Raw genomic sequence first — 25,641 nt, forward strand, 5'->3', positions numbered from 1 at the left:
CTGGTCTTCCGACCATGTTGAAGCTCAGAGAAGCTGAGATCTGGTAACAGCAAAGGGCAGCCACATCAGGGCAGATGAACTTGCCAGTGAGTGAAGGCTCACGGGCAAAAAGCAGAGCATCCTTCTTCCATCACCATTACCTGAGCTGCCACCAAAAGTTGCTGCCTACATAGGGTAGGTCTTCCCCACTTCCTATAATCAGCAAGAAAATCCTCCAGGATTGCCTGCTCAGCAGGTTGCCTTTCAGCTGATTCCAGACCCAATAAAGTCAACAGTGTCACACACCCCAAATGAAAGTGCTTCTCTGTGCAGAGATGAGTTAGGAGCTGGCTTGAAGGTAGGATGTGGCCTGTGGGTTTCTTAAAATATGGTCTTCTGGAAGTAATCTGGAAAGTTGGCCTTGGCACACCACACCCCCACCAGCCAGATAGGTAGATACGGATAGTCGGGCCCTTCCGTTGGGACCAGCTCACATGTTCACACGTTCAACTCACCTGCTCTGCACCGGGATGGCCTGGCAGATGCAGTGCTCTTCAGCGCTGTCCCCACCCACTTCCCTCACCCCAAGGCACCCCTGAGGCTCAGTTTCCCCTTCTCAGTGAAAACATCCTCCAGTCCATTTCCCAATCCTTTTTGCCTCCTCCCTTAACCTCCATCCTTCCCATTCCACCAGCTTCTTCTTTATCATCATCTCAGACTTTCAGGGGTCAATTGTGTTGTATGTTGAGTGTAGAGACTTTTGTCCTGTCCTCAGAGAGTACAATAATCTCTGCTCAGGTGTGCACACAATAGCGGTATAATAAATGCTTCTTAAAGAAGAGTTTGGCAGTAGAGTGGTCCGGTGTAGAGAAAAACTACATAATGTGGATAACTGCCCTCTGTCACTTTCCTCTTCTTTGACCTAGAACATCTTTCATTCATCCAAAAAATACTGTGTGTACCTTTTTTTTCTAGATTCTATTATTTCTCTGCTGTGTGTCTGGATATGTGCACGTGCGTGCAAGTGCTTTTATCCATGAGGGCGTTGGATCCGCTGGAGCAGGAATTACGGATACTTGTGAGGCACCTGATAGAGGGTGCCTGGGAACCGTCCAACGGACGGACTAGGCGCTCCCCTCTAAACTGCTGCACCATCTCCTATCCCCCCCCCTACCCCCCCCCCCCCCCCCCCCCCCCCCCCGTGTCTTCTTGGTGTACCCAGGCAGCAGAGGGCTGGAGCTCTGCCCTGTTGATTTCATTTCGGAAGAGTGGAGACAGATGAAAAGAGCGTTCCGGCTGTTTCCTGGAAAAGGGGGCGTCGTTTACATATGTTTATTTTCCTCCTGTTGCTAAATGAATCTGTAACTTCAGGGCAGCCAGGGAAGTTACCTAGTATCATTAAATTTCTATTTTTGAAAATTTGGTTGGATTCTACCTGGGTCCATTCGCCTGTAGCTGGCATTCGGGAAGAGACAGCAAGTTTAGGAAAGATTAAAACAATAGGAAACCAAGAAGACCGTTCATGCACGGCGTCCCCTCGAGGAGCCTCACAAGTGCCGCAGGGAAACCAGGCTCCACTCACCTGTCGGCCGCGCAGGCCACGCCCCTGACCCGCCCCCTCCTGACTGACAGCTCCGAGGCCCCGCCTCTGGGAAGTCCAGCCGTAGACTGGCGCGTCTAGGCCCTAGCGTACTCACGGCCACTCCGCCCCCGACCCGGGCTCCTGGCGGACGGGATTGGCCGAGAGCCGACCTCGCCCGACCCGCGCGTTACGTAAGGTTCTCCGGGGCCTTTGCACCCGCCCACCCGCCCGCGGTTATGTAACCCCCGCTGTGCCGAGACTGACTCCGCCCCCGGCCCGCCCCTGGCCAGTGGGGCCTCCCGTAGCCGGCCGTCGTGACCAGTCGCGCGGCGGAGGGGCGTGGCCAGAGCCCTGGCGCGCAGGGGGGTGGGGCCGGCGGCGGCTCAGCACGCGGCTGGCCTCGAGACCTGGCGGTGCGCGGGTGGGCGAGGACTTGGCTGGAGTGGGGTCTCCGACGCTGCATGATCAGCCGCTCTGCCCCGGCCTTCCGCCCGGGCGGTCGCCCCGGAACTGTGCGCTCTGAGACGTTTCTTGATGGTCGCCGACTTCCCAACATGGACGGTGGAAAAGTTAGTTCGGGCTGAACGAGCTCCCTGAGAGCCGCGGCGGGGTCCGACCAGCCCGCTTCCGGCGGCGAGGTGTCGGTGTAGCTCGTCACCCGAGCAGAGACTGTGAAAATGCTGAGGAGAAAAGTGCCCCTCAGATGAGCGTGGTCGGCGACCAGTTTCTCCCGAAGGCGATGGCAGGGACCCAAACAAGCAGGGTTTGGTGGCTGGCTGCAAACTGAGGGCTGCCAGGCGGGATGGACCCCTGTGGAGACCCGGCAGTCGGCGGCGACTGTCCCCACGACAGGGGACAGGAGGGTCCGCTGCTGGGCACTTCCGTGGACAGCAGCCACAGGTGACGCCGGGTAGCCTTCCCTGGAGCTGGCTAACAACTTTTTTTTGTTATATTTTTGACCCCGGGGGCAGAGAGTGTCGGAGGAGGCGACACGACAGGGAACTTTTGGACAGTTGAGTAAGAATCGATGGGAGGAGGGGTTGCTAGAGTAAATTACCAGAGTAGGAAAGAAGTGGCAAAGTGGTTAAAGAATTCGACGGAGTTAGGTAGGGCTGAAGGGAGGTTGGAAAGTGTCAAATGGCCCCCTACCTGCAAGAGCAAGGACATTAAACCCGAGTGAGTTGGTGCGTCCAAACACCCTAAAAAACAGATACTTCTGAATGTCCACCATTGCCACTTCTTCTGTGTGTGTTTTTTCTATTCAGTGAACATGAAGACAGAAACAGAATATCTGAAGAACTTACAATGATTGTCCAAGAAATGAAAAAGTATTTTCCAGCCGAGAGACACACTAAACCCAGCACCCTAGATGCCCTTAACTATGCCCTTCGCTGTGTGCATAGCGTGCAAGGTAAATGAGTTGCAAAGAATAGGGTGCACTGGGGTTCTCCAGAGGCTTGAGCGTCTTTGTGGCCAGGACAAGCGAGTCTGGTTATGAAGTGGCGCTTTGGGCTTTCCAGAGCCAGGAGGATGGGATCTGTCTGAGAGTTTACTAACTGCAGTCTCTGCAGATCTGTTGCAAGAGTAGAGTTTAGCAGTCAAACTAAGACTTGAAGACCTTTTTCAAGAAGCATTGCCTTCCTTGGAGGTTCCAAGAGAAAAGACATGTATGCTTTCCTGTCATGCACATGTCTTGGAAGTGCAACCACAATATAAAAAATTGGCTAAATTAAAGGACAAACATTTTTCCTTCCCCTCTGACTTACTTTCTTGAGTAGTCTGTAAGTTGCTATGTCTTTAGCACAAACCTCTTTGCTTCACCTGTGACAAATAAGTAGTTTGTGCATGCTAATGCTTCCTCCATAAAGAAATGTGTGTGTGAACTTTTAATTTCTTTAACTAGCTTTAGAACTGTAAATGATTTTTGTCCCCTGTAACCTAGAGCATGCAGGATTTATAAAATTCATAGTCTTAAGTTTGCATAACTGACCATATTTTTGATGCAAGCCAAACATGACCTGGTTTTGAGGGAAATAAGTCAGCTTGCTAGTGCTAAGACATGACTTCCTAAAGATGCTGCTTTCACTGGATTACCCATTTATCTCCCTGTGTTTCTTAGCAAACAGAGACTTTTTCTCAAATCTCAGTCCACACGGAGCACCTCAGACAGACGTGTCTGCGCACGGTCTTGAGGAGCTGGCCGGTCTCACTTCTGAACATGCTTCCAAGAACACAGTAAGTAAGATTTCATGAGTTTTGCCTTCTCCAATGAATGAGGTGACTTCTCCTAAGGACCTTCTCTAGGTGTTAAAATAGTCATTGAAAGCGTCTCTTGCTGAGGTAAACAAAGGCGAAACTGCTGAGAAGGTGCTGTGTGGTGTTTCCGGCCTGTGGCAGAGCGTCTGAAGGTAGACTGCGGCTCGCGCTCTAGCGCAGCCTCGTGTGTGAGCTGTCAGGTTCTTTCCTCCCCTCAGCATCCCATGTTCTCTACTATAAAAAGGAAAGAAGCAGCCAACCGAACATGGCAGAGTAATTTCCTGCGCCTTATTCTAATCTCCAAATTGTTACTTTCTATTTGTATCATTCTTAGTTCCAATACCTACTCCCTCAAGTTGTAGCGGCTGGATTAGGTAGAGCAGGTGAGTTGAGATGTCATTTTTATGGGGGAGTTTTGGAAGAGACCTTTAGTGTGCGTATATACATCTCTTCTTCTTGACAGTAATTAAGCCTCATATTTTATTGATGGTGGAGACGCCTTAATTTGATATTTAAATTTGAGCATCGCTTTAACTTAATGTTTTTGTAGGTATTACAAGTAGTCGTGTAGTGTTTCCTAAGTAACGAGCTTCGTGCTGTAGTAGGTGTTTAAAGAAACAGCTTCTGAGGAAACATTCACCATAAGTCTGTACAGGGAAGCAGGTCCACGTGAGCAAGCACAGTGGCCAATTATCAGTGAAGTCGGTGACGAAGCGAACAGGACCTGAGGCGCAGTTCTTATGTAATGAGGTCTGTGGAGGGCAGCTTGGGACGGAGGCAGATCTTGAGCTCCGTCTTTAAGCATAGAACCTGCATGACTGACAGGAAGACAGTCCCCTCCTGGGGGAGAGCCGTTAGCAGAAGAGAAAAGCCTATGTGCCGCAGACATATTTAGTCTGCTCAGGAGCTGGTGTGGGCTTGTGGCGTCGAGATCAAACTTTCAGGAAGCCTAGTGTCCTTTTTATAATGGCTGCCAAGAAGCATGCTGGAGAAAACTATTTAGGAAGCTTTGTTCTTTACGAGGGGTGTGTGCGTGCATGTGGGCACACGCGTGTATTTTAAGCCTTGGATTGTGGTAGAAATCCAGAAGAAACTGACTTTTGTGTGTAAGTTTTTCAATTTTTGCCTGATCTGTTTCTCCCAGGATACCTTTGTGGCAGTGTTTTCCCTTGTGTCTGGACGGCTAGTGCACATTTCGGAGCAGGCTGCTTCGATCCTGAACTCTAAGAAAGATTTCTTGACGTCCTCGTGCTTTGTCGACCTGCTTGCCCCTCAAGACGTGAGGGTGTTCTACACACACACTGTTCAGAGTCAGCTTCCTTTCTGGAGCAGCCGGACCCAAAGAGGTAATGAGAGCAATGTTAGGGTGAGTGAGTATCTTGCCCCGGGATCTGGTCATGCTTACAGAAGTAGTACAGCATACATGTTTTCCTTATTCTTTGTGCTTCATTTGTGTATTTACTTATTTTTCTTTTTTGTTTGTTTGTTTGTTTTTGTTTTTTGTTTTTTTCGAGACAGGGTTTCTCTGTAGCTTTGGTGCCTGTCCCGGAACTAGCTCTTGTAGACCGGGCTGGCCTCAAACTTCCAGAGATCCGCCTGCCTCTGCCTCCCGAGTGCTGAGATTAAAGGTGTGCGCCACCACCGCCCGGCTTCTTTTTTGTTTTTTGAGACAGGGTTTCCCTATGTAGCCAAGGCTGTCCTGGACCTCACTTTGTAGGTCACACTGGCCTCAAACTCAGGGATCCGCCTGTTTCTACATCTTTTTTTTTTTAAGATTTATTTATTATGTATACAACATTCTTTCCTCCATGTATGCCTGCATGCCAGAGAAGGGCACCAGATCTCATTACAGATGGTTGTGAGCCACCATGTGGTTGCTGGGAATTGAACTCAGAGGACCTCTGGAAGAGCAGCCAGTGCTCTTAACCACTGAGCCATCTCTTCAACCCCCTGTTTCTATATCTTTAGTGCTGGGATTAAAGGCATGCACCACAACAGGCTTTATTCTCCTCTGTAAAGGGAACACAATAAAATGGTATTTTTCTTATTTAGTGACATAACAAACCAGTACATTTCTTTTTACAAAGTTAAATTTTTCAGATTTTATATGAAAAATACCTTTGATTACCAGCATACTTCACAGCGGGTGATGGCAATACAGGCACTCCTCCCTTGGAATGCATACAACATGCTTTCTTCCTGTGCAGACTCCATGATCCCTTTGTTTTTTTTTTTTTTGTTTTTTTAAATATGTATTTATTTATTATTTATACAGTATTCTGTCTGCTTGTATGCCTGCAGGCCAGAAGAGGGCACCAGACCTCATTACAGATGGTTGTGAGCCACCATGTGGTTGCTGGGAATTGAACTCAGGACCTTTGGAAGAGCAGGCAATGCTCTTAACCGCTGAGCCATCTCTCCAGCCCCTCCATGATCCCTTTGTGTAACAGCTTTGACTTTATAGACAAGATGCTGGTTGCCCCTACTCAGTTTTTCTGGCCCTAAAAGTCTGTGGATCTCATAACTTTGTTTCCGTGTGAAATGCTTGTTTGTCTGGACCAGATATGCAGTCACAGGAAAGGGTTCATTTGGCCTACACTTCTCATCATACTCCATCATTTGGTAGAAATCAGAAAAGGAACTCAAACAGGACTGGAACCTGGAGGCAGAGGCCACAGAGGGGAGTTGCTTGCTGTCTTTGTTCACATGAATTCCTCAACTTGCTTTCTTATAGAACCCAGGACCAGTAGCCCAGGGATGGCATCAACCACCATGGCTGGGCCCTCCCTTATTGATTGCTAATTGAGAAAATGCATTACAGCAGGATCTCATGGCAGCACTTCCTCAGCTGCGGCTCCTTCCTCTCTAATGACTCTAGCTTGTGTCAGGTTGACACATAAAACCAGCCAGTATATAGAGCCAAAAACGGCCTTAAACCGTAATCTGTCTGCCTCTTCCTCCTGAGAAATGGGATTGCAGTCATATGCCACCAGGCAAACTTATGCAGTACTGGGGATCAAACCTAAGGTTTTGTGCAGACTAGGCAAGCATCTCCTGACTGAACTACATCCCGTTTATAGGTGTATGAGTGTTTTTCCTGCTTGTCTGTCTGTGCACCACATGGGCTTCAGGTCCCATGGAAGCCATGAAAGAATGTTAGATTTCCTAGAACTGGAGTTCCAGGCAGTTGTTAGCTGTCATCGTGTGAGTGCAGGGAATTGAGTCTGGGTCCTCTAGCGAATCAATCAGTATCTTAACACTGAGCCATCCCTCTGGTGCCCCTTTTTTCTAATTTTCAAAAAAAAAAAAGTTCATTTTATAGTTCTGAAAAGTGGAAAACAGGTAAGCATGGTAGCTAAGCCCAGCATTCTGGAGAATGAGTCAGGGTGTGACTTCAGGGCCGTTGTGGTCTACATGGGTGAGAAACCCTAAGAAAGTGTAGCACAAGACTTACTGTTCCTAATCATGTTTAAGTTCAGGGATTAATAGTATGAAATATGTTTACACTCTAGTGAAACAGACTGCCACGACATTATTACCTTTTGGCCTCCACGTTTATGGTGTTTAAATCAAGTGCTCTCTACCTTCCTCTAGCTCCATTATCTCTCTTTTCCCATCTTAAAAATACTGCTATTGTTCATCTTTCTTTCCTAAATACACGTTTCAGCATTCATTGTCTATGTTTGTTTTTCTGCTTTCATTAATGACCCATTCTACGAACACTCAACACTTGGGGCCAGTGATCCGTTCTAGATTTGGCCAGAACTGTTCTAGATGCTGGGTTGATAAACATGTTGCCAGCTCTTTCTGGTTTTGTTTTTTGTTTTAATTTTTGTCTTTTGCTTTTTTTTTTCCTTCAGCAGTGTTTGTATGGGTTAATCATTGCCATGATATTTTCATCCCTCCTAAAACTTTACTGTATCCTGAAATCATTACTTCTGCGATGCAGGCCTGATGTGCATCTGGTTTACTCCGAATAGTATACTTCTGCTATGTAAATCTGAGGTTTGAGCTTTAGCTGAGAACAGTTAATAAGCTCCATGTCCGTTCTGGGCAGTGCCCATGTTACCTGCTTCAGTCTCCTCGTCTGAGCTTAGAGGACATCAGTGGACACAACACAGAATGCTACATCCTCTACTGTCAGTTTGGCCATGTTTTAGAACACGCTTCCACTTAGTGTCGGTTGCATAAACCTCTCAGAAGGGCTGGATGGCTGTTCAGAACTCACTTTCAGCTTGTGGTGTGCCTTATGTGCTTGTGTCCACTGAGATCACAGAGTCTGCCTTGTGGTAAACATAGAAGCCTGGTGTAATGTGTAAATGTTGTGAGCAAAAGGCAGTTTTCTGATTCTTTCTATCATCCTTTCCTTAGCCGTGCAGAGACATCGTCCTCTTCAGTATTTTGGATCTGCGGGTTCTCACTCATTATGTTACTGTGTATTTTAGCAGTTTTCCATAGTTCTGTAACTTAGGTCTTTTTACTTCAGTGAAGCGTTTGGGCAGAGGTTCTGCCTCCTCATTTGACTCTAACGTGTATTTGCCTCTAGGTTGTCACAAGAAGGCAGAAGGCTGTCACCTCTAGGTTGTCACCAGGAAGGCTGGCTAAAACAAACACTGCAGTAATTGGTCTCGTCCTCGAGAGATGACATTAGCAGTACATTAGAGTCATGAAAGGGTTGTGCGTGTAACCTAGAGCACAGTGTTAGATCTCCCCAAGGGCAGAACGAAAGCAAAGGCAAACAGTCAACATTCATGTGCATCAGAGAACTAAAGTCTGAAGTCACTCCACAGTTCCCCAAGCTGTTAGAGTGGACCAGACTGTCGTCAGACCGTCACAGTGACATAAGTGGATGTGCTTAGCTGGAGAGTAAGGGAAAGATGGCAGGGTCAGATGAAGGAAAGCGCAGGCCCAGATGAGAGCAGAGTGGGGGGACAGGATTGCTTCCCTGAGGAGCTGCCTGTGAGGGATACAACGGCCATTTTCCTTTGTTTCCAGCTTCACAGTATGGATATGCATCAGTGAAATCCTTCTTCTGCAGAATCTGGTAAGTAAAGCGTATGGACGCTCAAAATGTGGCTCTCAAATTTCCGCTCAACCCTTATGGTGATGCTTTCACATTCAGCTAGATTCTGCTATAGATACAACAAAGTGAGACGGAACAAATAAACAAAAATCTCTTTTGATTCTTACATGAGAATTTGTATGTGACTGGGTGGTTGTGGCACATGCCTTTAATCCCTGCACTCGGGAGACAGAAGCAGGCAGATCCCTGAGTTGAAGGCCAGCCTGGTCTACAGAGTGAGTTCTAGGACAGCTAGGGCTGTTATGCGAGAAACCCTGTCTCAAAAAACAAACAAAAAATTTGTATGTGATTGAGAAGAAAAAAAGACTGAAAGATAATTGCTAGCCCCGTATATCATCAGAGCCCTTGGTTTGAAGTTAACAATAAAACTGTTTTGAGCCAGGCAGTGGTAATGCACACCTTAGTCCCAACGCTCAGGAGGCAGAGGCAAGTAGATCTCTGTGAGTTCAAGGCCAGCTAGGTCTATAAGAACTAGTTGCAGGACAGGCTCCAAAGCTACACAGAAACTCTATCTCAAAAAAACAAACAAACAAAAAAATGTGTTTTGAGCCCCATTTTATTTGCTTTTCGTTTTTCAGTCACATTTAAAATTAATTTTTAAAATTTCCCCACACCTGTCTCTTTATAATTTTTAATAGCAGGCCTTAAAAAGAGAGTGATGTAGAAGAAAATTGACCACACCTTAACAGAAGTGACTTCTTGTAGATAGTTGTCACCCTCTAAACAAATTACTATAATGTTGCTTTCATTGTAAAAGGAAAAACTTTTTAACTTATTATTTTTATTTTGAGACAGGGTTTCTCTGTGTAGTTCTGGCTGTACTGAAACTCACTCTATAGACCAGGCTGGCCTCAAACTTATGGAGATCCACCTGTCTCTGTCCTTTGAGTGCTGGAATTAAAGGCATGCACCACCATGCCCAACATGAAAAAAACATTTTTAAGTGTCACAATTGTTAACAGCAGTATTTAAGTTAGTAACTACTCCAGATGTTTAGAGAAGGAAAATGTTTATAATGGAAATAACCAAATATTCTGTAAAACTGGGGGGATTTGAGCTAATAGTGTTTGTGGACCTAAGCAGGAGGGATAATCCGACTGACAGTCAGCAGGTAGGAGGGCTGTATGGTTTACTGTGTCCTTCACCAGTGCCTTTATCAGAAACAGGCCTGAAATAGAGTAAATGTGGGGGCATCCCTGCAGGTGTCAGACAGGCAAGCCAACCAGGAAGAGATAAGAAGGAAAACCTGGTACAGATTGACTTTGTCAGCCTGGATCAGACTTCATGGAGTTAATGACAGGAGATTTATTCCCAGTGTATTTAAGCCCAGTACAACTTGAAGAAGAAGAAGAAAAAAAAGGCTTCCTTGGGTAATACAGTCCCCAGTGCACAGAGAAGCATAATTACATTAAACTCAACTCGGGGTATTGTCATTCCCCCCAAGCAGATGGGGGCTAGAGATACACTGCCTGTGCTAGCTTCAGGGCCTAAGGGTCTGGCATTGTAGACATAGGCTAGAGGTCATTTGGGTAGTTAAGTTACCTCTGGTCCTGGTTGTAAGAGCTTGAGGGAGCCTCTGGCTATCAGGGCCATTTCAGTTACTAACCACATCCAGTACTCGATGTAGGAGCTTGTGTGGCCTGGCCCAACAGATGACACAGATCACCAGGCTGTTAATCTCTTCCAGTTCCCAGCTTTCTGGATAGAAGGACAGGTTTTTCATCTTTCCCACTGGAAAGACAAAATCCTGTGTGCCTAATATTCCTGGTTTCTCTGGAGATCTGTGGGTACAATGACCTCACACTCTGCTCCCGACAAAAATGACACACGGGCTTAAATCACACTAAATACTTGTAGGTCCTGTCTGAGTCAGACTGCTCAAAGCAAATGTCTTTGGTCCCCATGTGTTTAAACTCTGTAAGCAGGAAACCAATAATGTATAAATACAAATGTGTCCAATAGCAACAAATTCCAGACAAGAGAGCGAGTTCTCTCGTGAAGACAGTGGAGAAATTGCTGTTTTATTCAGACATTTTGTCTGTTTTCTGTTGTAACAGAACCCCTAAGAGTGTCTAGTTTGCAGAGGATAAGGGTTTGGGCGTGTCGTTCTGGTGTCAGAGAGCATGAAGCCAGTGTCTGCTCGGCATTAGGCAAGGGCTTCATGATGAAGGGCAAAAAGGCAAAGGGAGCCAGACACCATAACAGCTAGCTCTCACCAAAGTTAGCCCACTCTGACAGGGTCTGCATTGATCCCCTCGTTATGGTGGTGCTCCCATGACCGCTTAGAGCCCCACATTGCTCTCACTGCCATTGCACTGGCTGGGGACTTTGGTGGTGGCAAAGCACATCCAGCTGGCGAGGACGGGACCCTTCTCTGAGGAGTCCCATTTGCACCCTAAAGAAGGTGAGCGAGTAAACCAGGCAGCCTTAAGGAAGTTTCTGAGGAAATATGGTCCATGTGGAAGAAACAGATGTGCAAAGGCCCTGGGGTGGAACACACCTGAGTGTGGAAAGGTTAATGGAGAACCTGGCTGGAACAGAAGGGAAGAGAGGAGGGTGGATGGAAAGTCAAGGCCTAGATCACAGGAAATTTTACACTCAGAAGGAAGTATTTGGTTGAGATTAATTGCTTTCAAAACCTTTTCCTTAGGACATTCTAACCTAACAAGCAAAGAAAATACTATAATGAGCCAGTATGTTCTGACTACCCAACTGTAATCCATGGCCAGCCTGGTGCCACCTGTTCCTCCACCAGTTCTTCCCTCTGCTCTTATCTCAGAACTCAGACATTTCCTCCATTAGAATTTCAGAATGTATTTCTAAACAGCAAAGTTACCATTCACCTTATGATGATAAAACCGTCCTGGCCTTTGACCAGTAAGAACACTGTTAGGATCGATTCCCTGCCCTTCTAGCAGTATCCACATGGTCTTTGACAGCCTCCTTTGCCTTTAGTCATGTGACATGCCAGACTCTGAGTCATGCTTTCTCCAGGTGTTCCCTTTTGCAGGTGGAGGGAAATGACATTACCATTGAGACCCCATCTGGGTGAGGGTCAGTCCTTACTCTGGGGCTGCAGTATTTGTGTACAGTGCTAAGAGGTCTCATTTATCAAGAAAGCACATTTTAAATTAGAAAGGACTGTGGACTGCTGTGTGAAGGACCAGGTCAGCTGTAGCACTGGAAGGCGTGGGTTGTAAAGTGAGGCTAGTGAGGTGGTAGAAGAAAAAAAATTGGTTGCTTTGCCAGGACTTATTGACTGAGGTTTCTGTCCTGCCTGGTCTTGTAGCCATTCAGCCCCAAAGAAATACACAGAGGTCTACATTAATTATAGACTGATTGGCCTAGTAGCTCGGGCTTATTAACTCATAACTATTAGCCCATAATACTTGTTTGTGTTAGCTACATGGCTTGGTACTTTTTTTGGTGAGGCAGTCACATCTTACTTGCTCTGTGTCTGGCTTCCTCTCTGTCTGGGTGATGACTGCAGACTGAACCTTTCCTTTTCCCAGAATTCTCCTGTTCTCACCCCACCTATACTTCTTGCCTGGTTACTGGCCAATGAGTGTTTATTTAAAATACAATTGACAGGGTACAGACCATTGTCCCACAGCAAGGACTTATGGGTTATAATTGGAACGTGATATAAAAAGGAATGAGGGATTGGCGATAGGAATCTTGGGTGGAAATATCTGAGACCCGAGAGCATGGAGCAAAAGCACCTTCCTGGAGAGGAGCTGTGTCTGAGTTAATCTGGGTTTTCATTGAGACTGTATGAAAACATAGTTCTAGGTAGAGGTGCAGGCCAGCAGGAAATGTGTAGTGCAAGGGTATATAAGTGACATTTAGAACGCTTGGCATGGACAAGGCTGAAGAAGTTCTTTATAGGGGGAAGCTGGACAAATGGAGCATGAACTCTTGTGTAGTTGGGGGAAGGCTGTCATCCACATGACTAAAATAGGAAGCAGGGTCATAGTGAGGGTAGCCAGTACACTGGGACTGCCTTGGGATTGGGGTCACTAATCTAGATTAAGTTAGAAGAGAGACTTGATTGCAGACAAAGAAGAGTGGCTCACTCTTTGACAGTTAGACTCTACAGCATGTGGCATGTCCCAGTAGCATAGAGGAGAAAGCTTTGTGCACATCCTCAGAGCTTCCTCAGTGAGACTGAGAAGGGGTCTGTCTCTATTCCAGAGGCCAGGCTAGGCAGCTAGGTTTTAATGTGCTTTCCCCAGCCAGCCATTTTGCAGGACACTGCTGACCTTCAACCAAGCCTGCAGCAACCAAGAAAGTAGCTGGAGCTTTGGTCAGTTCTTTAACAACAGAAGAGGGGTGCACTATAGTTGGGTTTAGCCATGTGATCACATGGGGCCCCATTTTCTGTTTGTAGTGCTTGGTGTGCCTCACAGTGGAAGAGTAAGAGTCAACGGGAGTTTGGGGCTTGGTCATGAGCCATGGGTGGGGTGACTCTCACAGTGATGTGAGCAGCCCTTCATAAAACTTCTTAGGCAGTGAGTAGTGGATGATCGTTATTGCCCAGAGGTACTAAGATTTCAAGCTAACCTTCCCTTTGGGGAAACAAGCATCTTTAAACGTTTTAGATTGGGTCTTTCTGTGTTGGGAATTCCCGGTGGAGCATCCCCAGCCTTTTCACAGTGGGCGGAGTGCACCACTATCAGCACTAATCACTTTGATCTCTTCAGTGGAGGTGGAGACAGAGCACAAAAGAAGCATTACTCTCCGTTCTGGATCCTCCCGTATTTGGTTCACGTCCATAGCTCTGCCCAGCCAGAACCAGAGCCTTGCTGTCTAGCACTGGCTGAGAAGATTCACTCTGGTTATGAAGGTAAGCCAGGATGTCCTGTGCTCAGTGAGAGGCAGAATGCGGTGTTCAGACAGGAGTGTGGGGAATGCTGTTCCTATGGTTTCCGGGCAGAAGGCTGCTTCATGTCCAATGTGGGCCATAAACTCACTTCTAGCTGGTGTTTACTGGGTGCTGTTTGCTGACCTTGACTTCCTGTGCTGTTATCACTGCCGCAGTGTGACGTCAGCAGCAGAGTTGGATAGATATTAGTTACTTTAGTCCCTTCTCTATTGGTGACCTGTTCTGTGGCCTTTTACAAGAACCTATCTTAGATGAAATAATAGCACTAAAATCATTTCATGAAGAAGCCACAAGAATGATTGCATTTGCTAGGTAGCACATGCCTTGAGGGACCAAGGCATGAATGCCCTGGGTTACATAATAAGTTCAAGGCTAGCCTGGGCTACATAGTGATTCCCTGCCTCAACAAACCAAAAGCTGGAGGTGTAGCACAGTGGTAGAGTGCTTGTCATGCTGTGTAACTACAAGGCCCTGGGTTTGATTCTCAACACTTGATGGAGGGGGAAGCAACATGTTCTTTTGGGGGAGGGCGGTTCAAGACAGGGTTTCTCTATATAGCTTTGGTGCCTGTTCTGGAATTAGCTCTTGTAGACCAGGCTGGCCTCAAACTCACAGAGATCCGCCTGCCTCTGCCTCCCAAGTGCTGGTACTAAAGTTGTGCGCCACCACCGCCCGACTGAAACAACATGTTCTACAAGTGTTTTGAAACTTCCAGAAATTGCAGTATGTATATTCAATAAACAGAAATCCTTTTCTAAACTTGTGTATAGGCAACTTCCATTTACTACCTAAAAACATAGTTGGCTCTGATGAGACATGATATGTGCTTTCCTACAAATTACCACCCTATAAGTCACAGTGAAAACGTAGGACTATTGGAAAAATTAGTTTGGGGGCACAATGATAAAAAATTAATTACAAGTCAGGTGGTGGTGTCACACATCTTTAATCCCAGCACTCAGGAGCAGAGTCAGGCGGATCTCTGTAAGTTTGAGGCCAGCCTGGTCTACAAGAGCTGGTTTCAGGACAGGCTCCAAAGCTACAGAGAAACCCTGTCTCGAAAACAAAAACAGAAAAACAAAAAGATAAAGGGCCTAAAGAGATACCTCAGCAGTTAGGAGTACTGGCTGCACTTCAGTAGGTCCTGGTTCACTTCTCAGCACCCAAATAGTGGCTCACAGCTGCCTGTAACTCCAATCTAGGGGATCTCACTCCCTCTTCTGACCTGATCCTGCACATACATGCAGACCAAACATGTACACACATAAATTTTTTTTAAAAGGAAATAATAAACAATTAATTTATAGGTTAAACAATAACAACAGCACTCCTGTAACTGCCTCGGTAGCCACAGTTGAAATGTATCTGTGTTGTATGTATTCATGAGTAGCTCCAAACATTGGGTGCCTTTTTGTGTATTCACTTAGGGTTTCTTGCAATTGGCATCATGCTGAAGTAACTGATATAAGCCTACTCTCAGAGTGTGGACTGCATTTTTCAGTGCACGTTTTAGATCAGAACTTGCCTGACTCGATGGTACTAATTTTATTCTACAACAAGTTGCTTTAGTGCTATTGCAAGTGTTTTCATTTAGTTACACACTGCCACCAAAAAATATTCGGCCCTTCCCTTATTCCCACTTTACCTACTAGATATTTATGATAAAGAAATAAGCTATTAAGAATGCAGCAGACTTTTTGTATTTAAATTAACCATAATATAGTCATTCCATATTGATCTCTTTAAAATCAAGTTAATAATGGAAACTATCATTATTTTACTGTAGCTTTGACTTCATGGCAGTCAGACCTTTGATTTAAGTTAGATTTCTGCTGTTTCATTTTGAGATTTTATACCTTGTATGTTTAGTAGCTAGTTTACTAGATCACTAATTGCATATTTGACCCTTAATCAGCCTTTCTCCTTTTTTAATAGCTCCTCGAATCCCTGTAAATAAAAGAATTTTTACTACAACACACACCCCAGGATGTGTGTTTCTTGAAGTAGATGAAAGGTAAATATTTCTTTGAGCCTAAAAGAGATTTGTTTTGGAAGACAAACCGAGGTACTAGAGGTCTGTGTTATGCTTTGTGTACTGTTGAGTATTCTGTGACAGTTGGTTTGCCTGCAGCTTAAATTGAGTCCTCTTAAATACATTTTCAAATCACATTTATTTATTGGTGTGTGTGTGTGTGTGCTTCCATGTACATGTGGGGTCAGAGGACATCTTTCTGGTGTTGGGTCTCACCTTCCACTGTTTGGGTCTCAGGGATGCATCTCAGGCCAGCGGGCTTGGAGGCAAGTGCTTGTACCTGTTGTCTGAATTTTAGTGTAAACATTTTGCATACTGTATTATTAAAAGTGATTTATGTGATACTTTCCTAGATCTCATAACATTGAGGCATAAGTGGTGCAGGTGTTATTACTCTTATTTTACATAAATCAAGGATCAGTTCACCAAAAACATCTGACTATACTCAATTTAGGACCAAGATTTAAAATCTTTAGCATTTACTCTAGTGGTATTTCCATTTGACAAATATGCTCAAATCAGTTATGCTAAATATCGTAGTCTGAAGAGAGAGAAAAAAAGAGGACATACGTTTTTAATAAAGGCTGTTTTAAGAATTTTTCTTTATTTTGAACTTACATTACCTTTCTTTTTAGGGCAATTTTAAAATGATTTTGTTATTTTTTTAACAGTGATAGATGATGCTTATTGCTGTTTTTCAGTATTTTTTAGAAAAAAATTTACTTTATGTGTACAGGTGTTTTGCCTGCATGTATGTCTGTACCACGTGTGGATACACCTCTAAGGAGGACAGAAGACAGCTTCAGATCCCCTGGAACTGGAGTTACAGATGGTCGTGAGCCACCATCTGGGTTCTGAGAATCGAACTCAGGTCCTCAGGAAGATCAGTCAGTGTTCTTAATTGCTGAGCATCTTTCCAGCTCCTTTTTTTTTTTTTTTGTATTTTTGTTTGGATAAAGCAAATGTTGGCCGGGCGGTGGTGGTGCACATCTTTAATCCCAGCACACAGAAGGCAGAGGCAGGTGGATCTCTGTGAATTCAAGGCCAGCCTGGCTTATAAAGTGAGTTCTAAGACAGCCAGGGCTACACAGAAAAACACTATCTCAAAAAGCCAAATAAGCAAATGTTGATATCAGCTAGTATATATATACAGCCCCACATATGCACATTTATTTCAGAATTTTACTTATTCTTGAAATTTGAAAATCTGGGTAACATGCTTTAGTGTAAAACAAAGCACAGAAAATGTTTACGGAGCCTGTTTTGTCTAAGCCATTCTGAAAACATTGCTGTGAGTATTGGTTGGCATGATAGTTGCCTTTGGATACTATATTTGATTTGGCCACTACATTGTATTCAGTCAGTATTAACCATGTGTTTGTTCATTAGTCTTGGTTACTGTAGTGAAATACTGGAAATGGCCAACTTGTAAGGAGGGAAGAAAGGTTTAATCCCTGCACACTTCCAGGCCATGGTCACTCAGCTGGCTCCATGACTTTGAAATCTCTGGTGGGGCAGGACATCATGGTGGGAGCACACAGTGACGTTAATCTGCTTCCTTCCGGAATGAATGCTGCTTGCTGGCTCACTCCCTGACTTACCCACTGCCTCACGTTTTACTGGCTTTCCTACCTAACCTGGGACCACTGGAAATGATGCCCACTGTAGACAGTTGAGGCAGTCCCTCACAAACATGTCCACAGACTATTAAGATGAAGACAGTTATTCAGTTGAGACTTCCATCAGGCGATTCTAAGCTGTTCAGGTTGACAGTTAATGCCAATTCAGACAAGGCCTGAGGGCATACCCCAGTACCCCAACTTCTTTCCACTAGGCTTTGCCTCCTAAAGGCTTTACCACACTGTACTAACGCTGTGTAAGTTCACAGCCCGTTTTATCATTAGCATCCTGTTACATGTGCTCTTTCTAAATGATAGTGTAACAAAGAGCGCAAGACTCATGAGGAACTTGATAAAAATTCATGCCCATGGGTTATCTCCAGAGTGTGTGATTCATGAGTTCACAGTGAGCCCGCAAGCCTGCTCTTAGGGAATGAGGTGATTTTGATGCAGTGTATCAGATGACTACTGACATAGTTAGCTTATATAGGTTTTTTTGCTTTCATGGGTGCATTAATGGACATCTTTTCATAAATGTTCTTCCTATTTAGAATTAAATAGGGAAGTTAGGGTTTGGTGGTGATGTTTTATTTTGCAGAGCAGGAGATGGGATCCTTAAGTATGCTAAGCACATAGCCTCTCACTGAGTTATGTTGCCAGCCTGAGTGGGTATTTTTAAGTATATAAAAACTACTTAATTACTTGCTCAGTATAACATGCTTCCTGTGCTGTGTACCTGTGCCCCAGGGCTGTGCCTTTGCTGGGTTACCTACCTCAGGATCTGATTGGAACATCCATCTTAACATATGTGCACCCTGAAGATCGGCCTCTGATGGTTGCCATACACCAAAAAGGTGGGGCCTGCTCCTTTATGGACGCTGTTATTTGTCACTAATTGGTTCTGATAAGAAATGTATTGAACTTCTAAAGTAATTGTTTCCTCCTTTAAAGTGATAACTGAAGCAGGACACTTGCAATCTTATCTGTGTAAAGTTTGTTTTAATCTTGTTGCTTTACATAGTTTTAAAGTATGTTGGCCATCCTCCATTTGAGCACTCGCCCATCAGATTCTGCACTCAGAATGGAGATTATGTCATTCTGGATTCCAGCTGGTCCAGCTTTGTGAACCCCTGGAGCCGGAAGGTTTCCTTCATCATTGGTCGGCATAAAGTTCGAACGTAAGTTCATCAGTTGGTGCTTTGGGGTACAGAGGTGAGTGGGGCAGATGTCACCTGTCATGGAAGACGAACATGATTGAGTTAAGTTTTTTTGCTACTTTCATGGCACTGCCAGCACTCTGATTTTTCTAATAATGATTATAGTCTTTGGGCGGTGTCTCAGCTCTTGGGTCACTGTGATGGCTGTAGTGTTGGGACAGTGTCTCAGCTCTTGGGTCACTGTGATGACTAGTGTTGGGACGGTGTCTCAGCTCTTGGGTCACTGTGATGGCTGTAGTCTTGGGGTGGTGGTGTCTCAGCTCTTGGGTCACTGTGATGACTGTAGTGTTGGGACGGTGTCTCAGCTCTTGGGTCACTGTGATGGCTGTAGTCTTGGGGTGGTGTCTCAGCTCTTGGGTCACTGTGATGACTGTAGTGTTGGGACGGTGTCTCAGCTCTTGGGTCACTGTGATGACTGTAGTGTTGGGACGGTGTCTCAGCTCTTGGGTCACTGTGATGGCTGTAGTCTTGGGGTGGTGTCTCAGCTCTTGGGTCACTGTGATGACTGTAGTGTTGGGACGGTGTCTCAGCTCTTGGGTCACTGTGATGACTGTAGTGTTGGGACGGTGTCTCAGCTCTTAGGTCACTGTGATGGCTGTAGTCTTGGGTGGTGTCTCAGCTCTTAGGTCACTGTGATGACTGTAGTCTTGGGCAGTGTTTCAGCTCTTAGGTCACGGTAGCTGTACTGTAAATCTGTGACTCCAGGTCCAGGGGAGCCAGTGTCCTCTTCTGGCCTTCACAGGCACCAGGCATGCACGTGGTGCACAGACATATACTCAGGCAAAACACCATAAACCTTAAAAAATTAAATTAAAGTTTTTTAAAGATTTAATTTTGTAAGTATAAGTGTTTTGCTTGCATGTATGTAAGTATACTGAGTACGTACCTGGGTCCGTGGAGGCAACAAGAGGACACTGGGTCCTCTGGGACTGGAGTTACGGACTGTCGTAAGCAGCTGTTGTAAGAGCCAGGAACCAAGCCCAGGTCCTCTTTAAAGCAGAAAGTGTTCCTAACCACGGAGCCCTCTCTTTGGCTTCTCACTTGGCTGTTTCTTGGTTAGTTCTTCCATCCAGCCTGAGCTGGGCAAACATTGTCCCACAGGGCTACATCACCCAGCCTCACACCAAATGTCAGGGGTAATGCCTACATCTTAAGACTTCATGAGTGATATATCTGACTCAGTATTCCTCATCAGTACCCACTCTACCGAGGACCCAAGAGGTAGTTTCCTGTCATGACGAATGTGTGAGCCTTGGTACCTAAACTGGTCCCTTCCTTTATCTCTCATCTCCCCTTAGTAACTTAGGGACCTCGAGAGGTTGACATCCATTGTAGGATGGTTCTTGTAAAGCACTTGAACAATGATGATCTCTCTCTAACAGTGTGGCTCTCACCCTTCCTGATGCTGGGACTCTTTAATACAGCTCCTCATGTTATGGTGACCCCAGCCATAAAATTATTTTATTGCTACTTTGTAGCTGTAATTTTGCCACTGTTATGAATCATAATGTAAATTTTTTGGAGATAGGGATTGGCCAAAGGGGTTGTTGCAACCCTCAGGTTGAGAACTGCTGCTTTATGGTTTTTGAGGATGTTATTTTCATTTTCTTAGAGACTAACATAGTTTTTAGGAGGAGGTCTTAATGTCAGTTTCCTCTCTTTGTCATCTTTGTTGGTATTCACTATATTCAGGTAGTTTTTATTTCGTTTTTTAATTTATCATGTAAGATGGGGGAATATGTAACATGACACACACATGTGGAGCTCAGAGAACATCTTGTGTGGGTATCACCTTTCACCATGGGCTCTGAGATCCCTCCAGTCATCAGGCTTACATGACAAACGATTTTACCCTGAAGCACCTCAGTGGCAGATTTTATTTTTGGGGGGAGGGAGGCTAATTACATTTTTAAAATAGAAAACAAACTATCTTTTTTCATTTTACATACCAATCCCAGTTCCCACTCCCTCCCTCCCTCCTGTCCCCTCCACCTACTCCCCTACCTAACTCCCCATCCACTCCTCAGAGAGGGTAAGGAGCATTGCTTTGAGAAAGGTCCAGGGCCCTCACTGCTATATCTAGGCTGAGCAAGGTATCCATCCAAAGAGAATAGGTTCCCAAAAAGCCAGTACAAGCAGCAGTGGCTCCACAATCTCCCCTGTTGAAATATGGAGCCACGGGGCTGTGTCCCCAGCACCCCGGCCGCCTGGCTAGCTTATGCCCGAAATAACAACACACAAACTATATTCATTTAAACACTGCTTGACCCATTTCTATCTAGCCTCTTCTAGGCTAATTCTCACATATTAATTTAGCCCATTTCTAATCATCTGTGTAAGCACCCCAAGGTGCGCTTACCGGGAAGATTCTAGCCTACGTCCATCCTGGGTTGGAGGAGCTTCATTGCGTGCATCTGCCCGGGAGAGCGGAGCATGCCTCTCTGTCTGAGGCGTCTGGCTCTGAGAGGAGCTGCATTACTTCTGACTTCACTTCCTCTTCCTCCCAGCATTCTCTTCTGTTTACTCCACCCACCTATGTTCTAACCAATAAAGTGGGCCAAGCCAGTTTCTTTATTAGCCAATGACCTTCCTCCATCACTCCCCCAGCCATACAACTGTCACCCACATTCAGAGGGTCTCGTTTGGTCCTGTGCTGGTTTCTTCCCTGTCCAGCTGGAGATGGTGAGCTCCCATTAGCTCAGGTTTTAAATCCTCTGAAGTTTATAAATGAGGTGGGAGGTAGGAGTGTGACAGCCTCATATTCACCACTAGGGGGGGTTGTAGAGCATCTTTATCAGGTAGCATAGGTGATTAGTAGCTTTATATTTTATTTATTTTTGGTGATTTGAGCCAAGCTCTCACCATGTAGTTCTGGCTGTCCTAGAACTTACTATGTAGACCAGGCTGACCTCACAGTGATTCTCCTGCCTCTGCCTCCCAAGTCCTGGGATCAAATGCATGTGCTACCATGCCCAACTAAATTTTTTAAAGTTTCTTTTTACTATGTTTTTTTTTAACTATGTGTAGATTAGGTGTATATGACTGCATGTGGGTATGTGCAGATGCCAGAGGTTATAAGTCACTTGTCATGGGTGGTAGGAACCAAACTCCAGTTCTCTGGAAGAGTAACAGGTTCTCTTAACCACTGAGCCATCTCCAGCCCAGCTTTAAGTATGTAAGCTTGGCAACTTTAGGGTCTTAACATTTGTACAGAGGGTTCACTCAGTCAGATTTTTAAACCAGTCCTTACTGAATCTCTTAGGAACAAAAGAAGTATCTTATCGCTGGCTTTATGTATATAAATACTTTTACTAAATTCACACAAACACACACACACACAGCCCTGAACCTGTTACGTAAAGATCAGTGCTGTAGAGAAATTTAAACTGTGCAGGTGTTTGCCTGTAATCCCAGTTCTCAGGAGGTAGAACTAGCCTGGGCTAATTGTAGCAAGATTTTGACTCAAAAAACAACGGCTGAGATGTAATTTATGGTGGATTGTTTTCTTAGCTTGTTCAAGGTCCTGTGTTTTATTCCCAGGACCACGTGGGTTTGAGTTGTTATGTCTATTTTGATTCTTTGGGAATTTTAACTCCATATTTTCTGAATCTAGAGTTAAAGAGTTGTTGGTTCATCAGAACATAGCTGATTCTTTAAATGGTCTGTTGCAAGCATGTTAGTCTTCATTTTAGATAAATTTGATTGCTTGGCTCATTGTTTTTCTTGACATTTTATAGGAGCCCTTTAAATGAGGATGTTTTTGCTACCAAAATAAAAAAGGCCCTTAATAACGACAAAGACATAGCAGATTTGCAAGAACAGATTCACAGACTTCTTCTGCAGGTAAAGTTTTAAAAGCACACGATTCCCTAGATGGTGTTTTTGTTAGTTTGGTCTCAGTGAGGTCAGACCACAAGAACACACTGAGGAGAGAGGAACCTTTACCTCCACATCTTAGAAATGTTTGCTCTTCTCTTTGCTTCTATGGATTAAGTTCTGTTCATTTGGTTTGTTATTCTGAGTGCGATGCACAGGACATTTCTGGCTGCACTTACTTCAGCACAACAGACTGGGCCGCAGGGTCAGGGCAGACCCTCACTTTCTTTTCTTCATGAGAAACTCTTCTCATGCTTCAGGCACCAGCAGTGTGCTCAGCTCCTGAGCTTGAATGTCAGTGTCTTTTAAAATAATTCCGTTTTTAAAAGTAGAAGAGTGAGATGGTTGGTCTCAGTATTTCTTGTCATTACAAAGAAAGAAGAGGAAAATTACTTGTTGGAGAGAACAGCCGAAGATGGGTCCTGTTAGTAAATAAAGTTAAGTGTGTCAGTGTTGAATGTGAGCCCAGAGCTTTTTTTTTTAAAATATTTATTTATTTATTATGTAGACAATATTCTGTCTGTATATATGCCTGAAGGCCAGAAGAGGGCGCCAGACCTCTTTACAGATGGTTGTGAGCCACCATGTGGTTGCTGGGAATTGAACTCAGGACCTTTGGAAGAGCAGGCAATGCTCTTAACCACTGAGCCATCTCTCCAGCCCCAGCCCAGAGCTTTTCAGAAATGTTTTTTATAAAATCTCAGGGTTCATGAAGTCTCTGAAATTTTTTTTTAAATCTATGTTTTTATTTTATGTGTTTTGTCTATTCTAAATTGAGCACAAGGAACTGAAATTTGTTTTATTTAATAAAATTATTTATGATTTACAAAAAGCAGTTACCTTATGGCATCTAAAAGGACATGTTGCTGCAATCTCTACGTAGACTAGAAAGTTAGGCCTGCCCTGAGAGTAGGAAGGCACTGAGGCGTCTCACACCAGCGTGCAGGCTGACAGTCTCCATACCTACTGTAGCGTTTAAGAAGCCCTTTGCTGTGTGGTAGTTGTAGGCTGGAAGCTCTGAGGTGAACATCCTTACCACGCACACAGCAGTGACTGAGCTGGCCCCTTCCTTCTAGCCCATTCACGCCAGTGCTTCCAGTGGTTACGGGAGCCTGGGCAGCAGCGGTTCACAGGAGCAGCAGCACGTCAGCATCCCCTCTTCCAGTGAGTCAAGTGGACACTGTGTGGAGGAAGCACAGAAGGAGCAGGTGTGTGGAAGATGTATTTGTGCAGATGCAATGTGTCAGTGGAGCTCCTGTACCCGTGACTTCTTAGGACTTATCATTTGACAAATTTAAATTTATTTTAGAAAATGATGTGAATGGAAATAAATAAATGTCTGTTAAAAAAAATCTGAGATAGGCTTAGTGGCAAATGCTTACCATTCCAGCAGGGTGAAAGCAAGAGTTCTGAGCCGGCTGGGCTACATGGTGAGAACCCTGTCTTCAGAGGCAACATTTGGATTAACTGTATGCTTTCCGAAAAGCAGTGTATCATGAGTAGATGGACGTACAGTTTGATTGGCATCATTGTACGGTGGCTCTGCAAGAAGTGGAATTGAAGTGAGGGCTGCTTTTAGTCTTGTCTCAGAGAACCAGAGGTTAAGCCTGTATTGTTTGTGTATCTTTTAGTGCACACTTCTATGCTTATAAACCCTGTTTTGTCATTCTTCTCCCTAAGATGACCTTGCAGCAGGTCTACACCAGTGTAAACAAAATTAAGAATGTGGGTCAACAGCTGTACATTGAGTCAATGGCCAGATCAGTCAAGCCAGTGATGGACACGTGCGTGGAGCTGCAGGGTGGTGGTAAGTCAACAGAGTGGCCCTCAGCTGCTCCTGAGTCTGTCTCTTGATAAACAGTTGCATGTATGCACTCTGAGCAAAACCCCTGAGCTCTGTGCTGCTCTCTAGCCTGCAGAATTTCCCAGAAAATGGAATAGTATCGACAGCAGTGATATACTGGCTGCACAATACCACTTGGAAGCTAAACAGTTTTATAATATAGCTCAATATACCTTAATAAAGATTTAATTATTTTGATACCATCTGTCTTAGTTAGGTTTCCTTTTGTTGTGAAGAGACACCATGACCACAGCAACTCCTATAGAGGAAACATTTCCTTGGGGTGGCTTGTTAATAGTTTCAGAGTTCAGTTATTATCATCATGATGGGGAGCGTGGTGGTGTGCAGGCAGATGTGCTGGAGTAGCTGAGAGTGCTACTTAGAGACAACAGGAAGTCACCTGAAAGTCACACTGAGGGAAGCTTGAGCAAAAGAGACCTCAAAGCCAGTCCCCACAGTGATACACGTCCTCCAACTAGGCCATTTCTAATAGTGCCACTCCCTCTGGGGGCCATTTTCTTTCAAACCACATTATACTTACTCCCTGGCCCCCAAAGACTTGGAGCCATATCATAATGCAAAAAAAAAAAATGCATTTAGTCCAACTTCAAAAGTTCCCACAATCAATAATAGTCTCAAACTTATTTCAGAGTCTCTTCTGAGAAGCGTGACACTCTCTTAACTATAATCCTCATAAAATTCAAAATCAAAAAGATCACATACCTCCAACATATATTGGCACAGAATAAACATTAGCTTTCTAAAACATGGGAAAGGGAGCATAGCAAGGAAATACTGAACAAAAGACCAAAAGCCAGCTGTACAAACTCCAAACTCTGCAGCTCTCTGCCCGATGTCAAAATGCTTTTTAGATCTTCAGCTCTGTTCAGCTCTGTTGACTACAACACACTTCTTTCTCTTGGGCTGGTTCCACTCCCTGTTAGCAACTCTGTCTGGAGGTTTCTTTCCCACTCGCCAGTTCCTGAATAACCAACCACTCTGAAGCTTAATCTTAATTACAAACTGTTTGGCCAGTGCCTCAGGCTTCTTACTGGCTAGCTCTACAAAGACAGAAAAGAGGAGATGATGTGGGATACCCCTCTGTATGCTGTGAATATGTTTTCTTACCATTGGTTAATAGAGAAGCTGCTTTGGCCTAAGGCAGGATAGAATATAACTAAGCGGGAAATGGAACCTAGGGTCTTGCTAGGCAAACACTCTTCCGTTGAGCCACACTGCCGTCCTGTGTGCATTGATTTATTTACTTCC

The 25,641-nt window shown here is 44.8% G+C and overlaps 1 protein-coding gene across 5 annotated transcripts in view; it reads left to right on the forward strand.

Annotated features, from left to right (window-relative positions):
* Positions 1–1,875: 1,875 nt before the first annotated feature.
* The window catches only part of Per3 (period circadian regulator 3), a 46,778-nt gene continuing 23,012 nt past the window's right edge, over positions 1,876–25,641 (forward strand). Inside the window, exons 1-12 of one of the 5 annotated variants that reach the window (XM_050153213.1) lie at positions 1,876–2,461; positions 2,827–2,972; positions 3,681–3,796; positions 4,962–5,163; positions 8,813–8,861; positions 13,604–13,746; positions 15,721–15,799; positions 18,184–18,290; positions 18,458–18,614; positions 22,391–22,496; positions 23,606–23,737; positions 24,210–24,336. In XM_050153213.1, the coding sequence (XP_050009170.1) occupies positions 2,364–2,461; positions 2,827–2,972; positions 3,681–3,796; positions 4,962–5,163; positions 8,813–8,861; positions 13,604–13,746; positions 15,721–15,799; positions 18,184–18,290; positions 18,458–18,614; positions 22,391–22,496; positions 23,606–23,737; positions 24,210–24,336 (1,462 nt within the window). In that variant the 5' untranslated portion in view covers positions 1,876–2,363. Of the gene's footprint in view, positions 2,462–2,826; positions 2,973–3,680; positions 3,797–4,961; positions 5,164–8,812; positions 8,862–13,603; positions 13,747–15,720; positions 15,800–16,468; positions 16,879–18,183; positions 18,291–18,457; positions 18,615–22,390; positions 22,497–23,605; positions 23,738–24,209; positions 24,337–25,641 lie in introns of those variants that run through there. The other 4 variants (XM_050153212.1, XM_050153211.1, XM_050153210.1 and 1 more) reach the window with 4 other exon arrangements.

The sequence above is a fragment of the Alexandromys fortis genome, unplaced genomic scaffold (genome assembly GCF_014885135.2).
Source record: "Alexandromys fortis isolate MF-2015 unplaced genomic scaffold, M_Fortis_MF-2015_v1.1 scaffold_88, whole genome shotgun sequence".
Taxonomy (NCBI): Eukaryota; Metazoa; Chordata; class Mammalia; order Rodentia; family Cricetidae; genus Alexandromys; species Alexandromys fortis.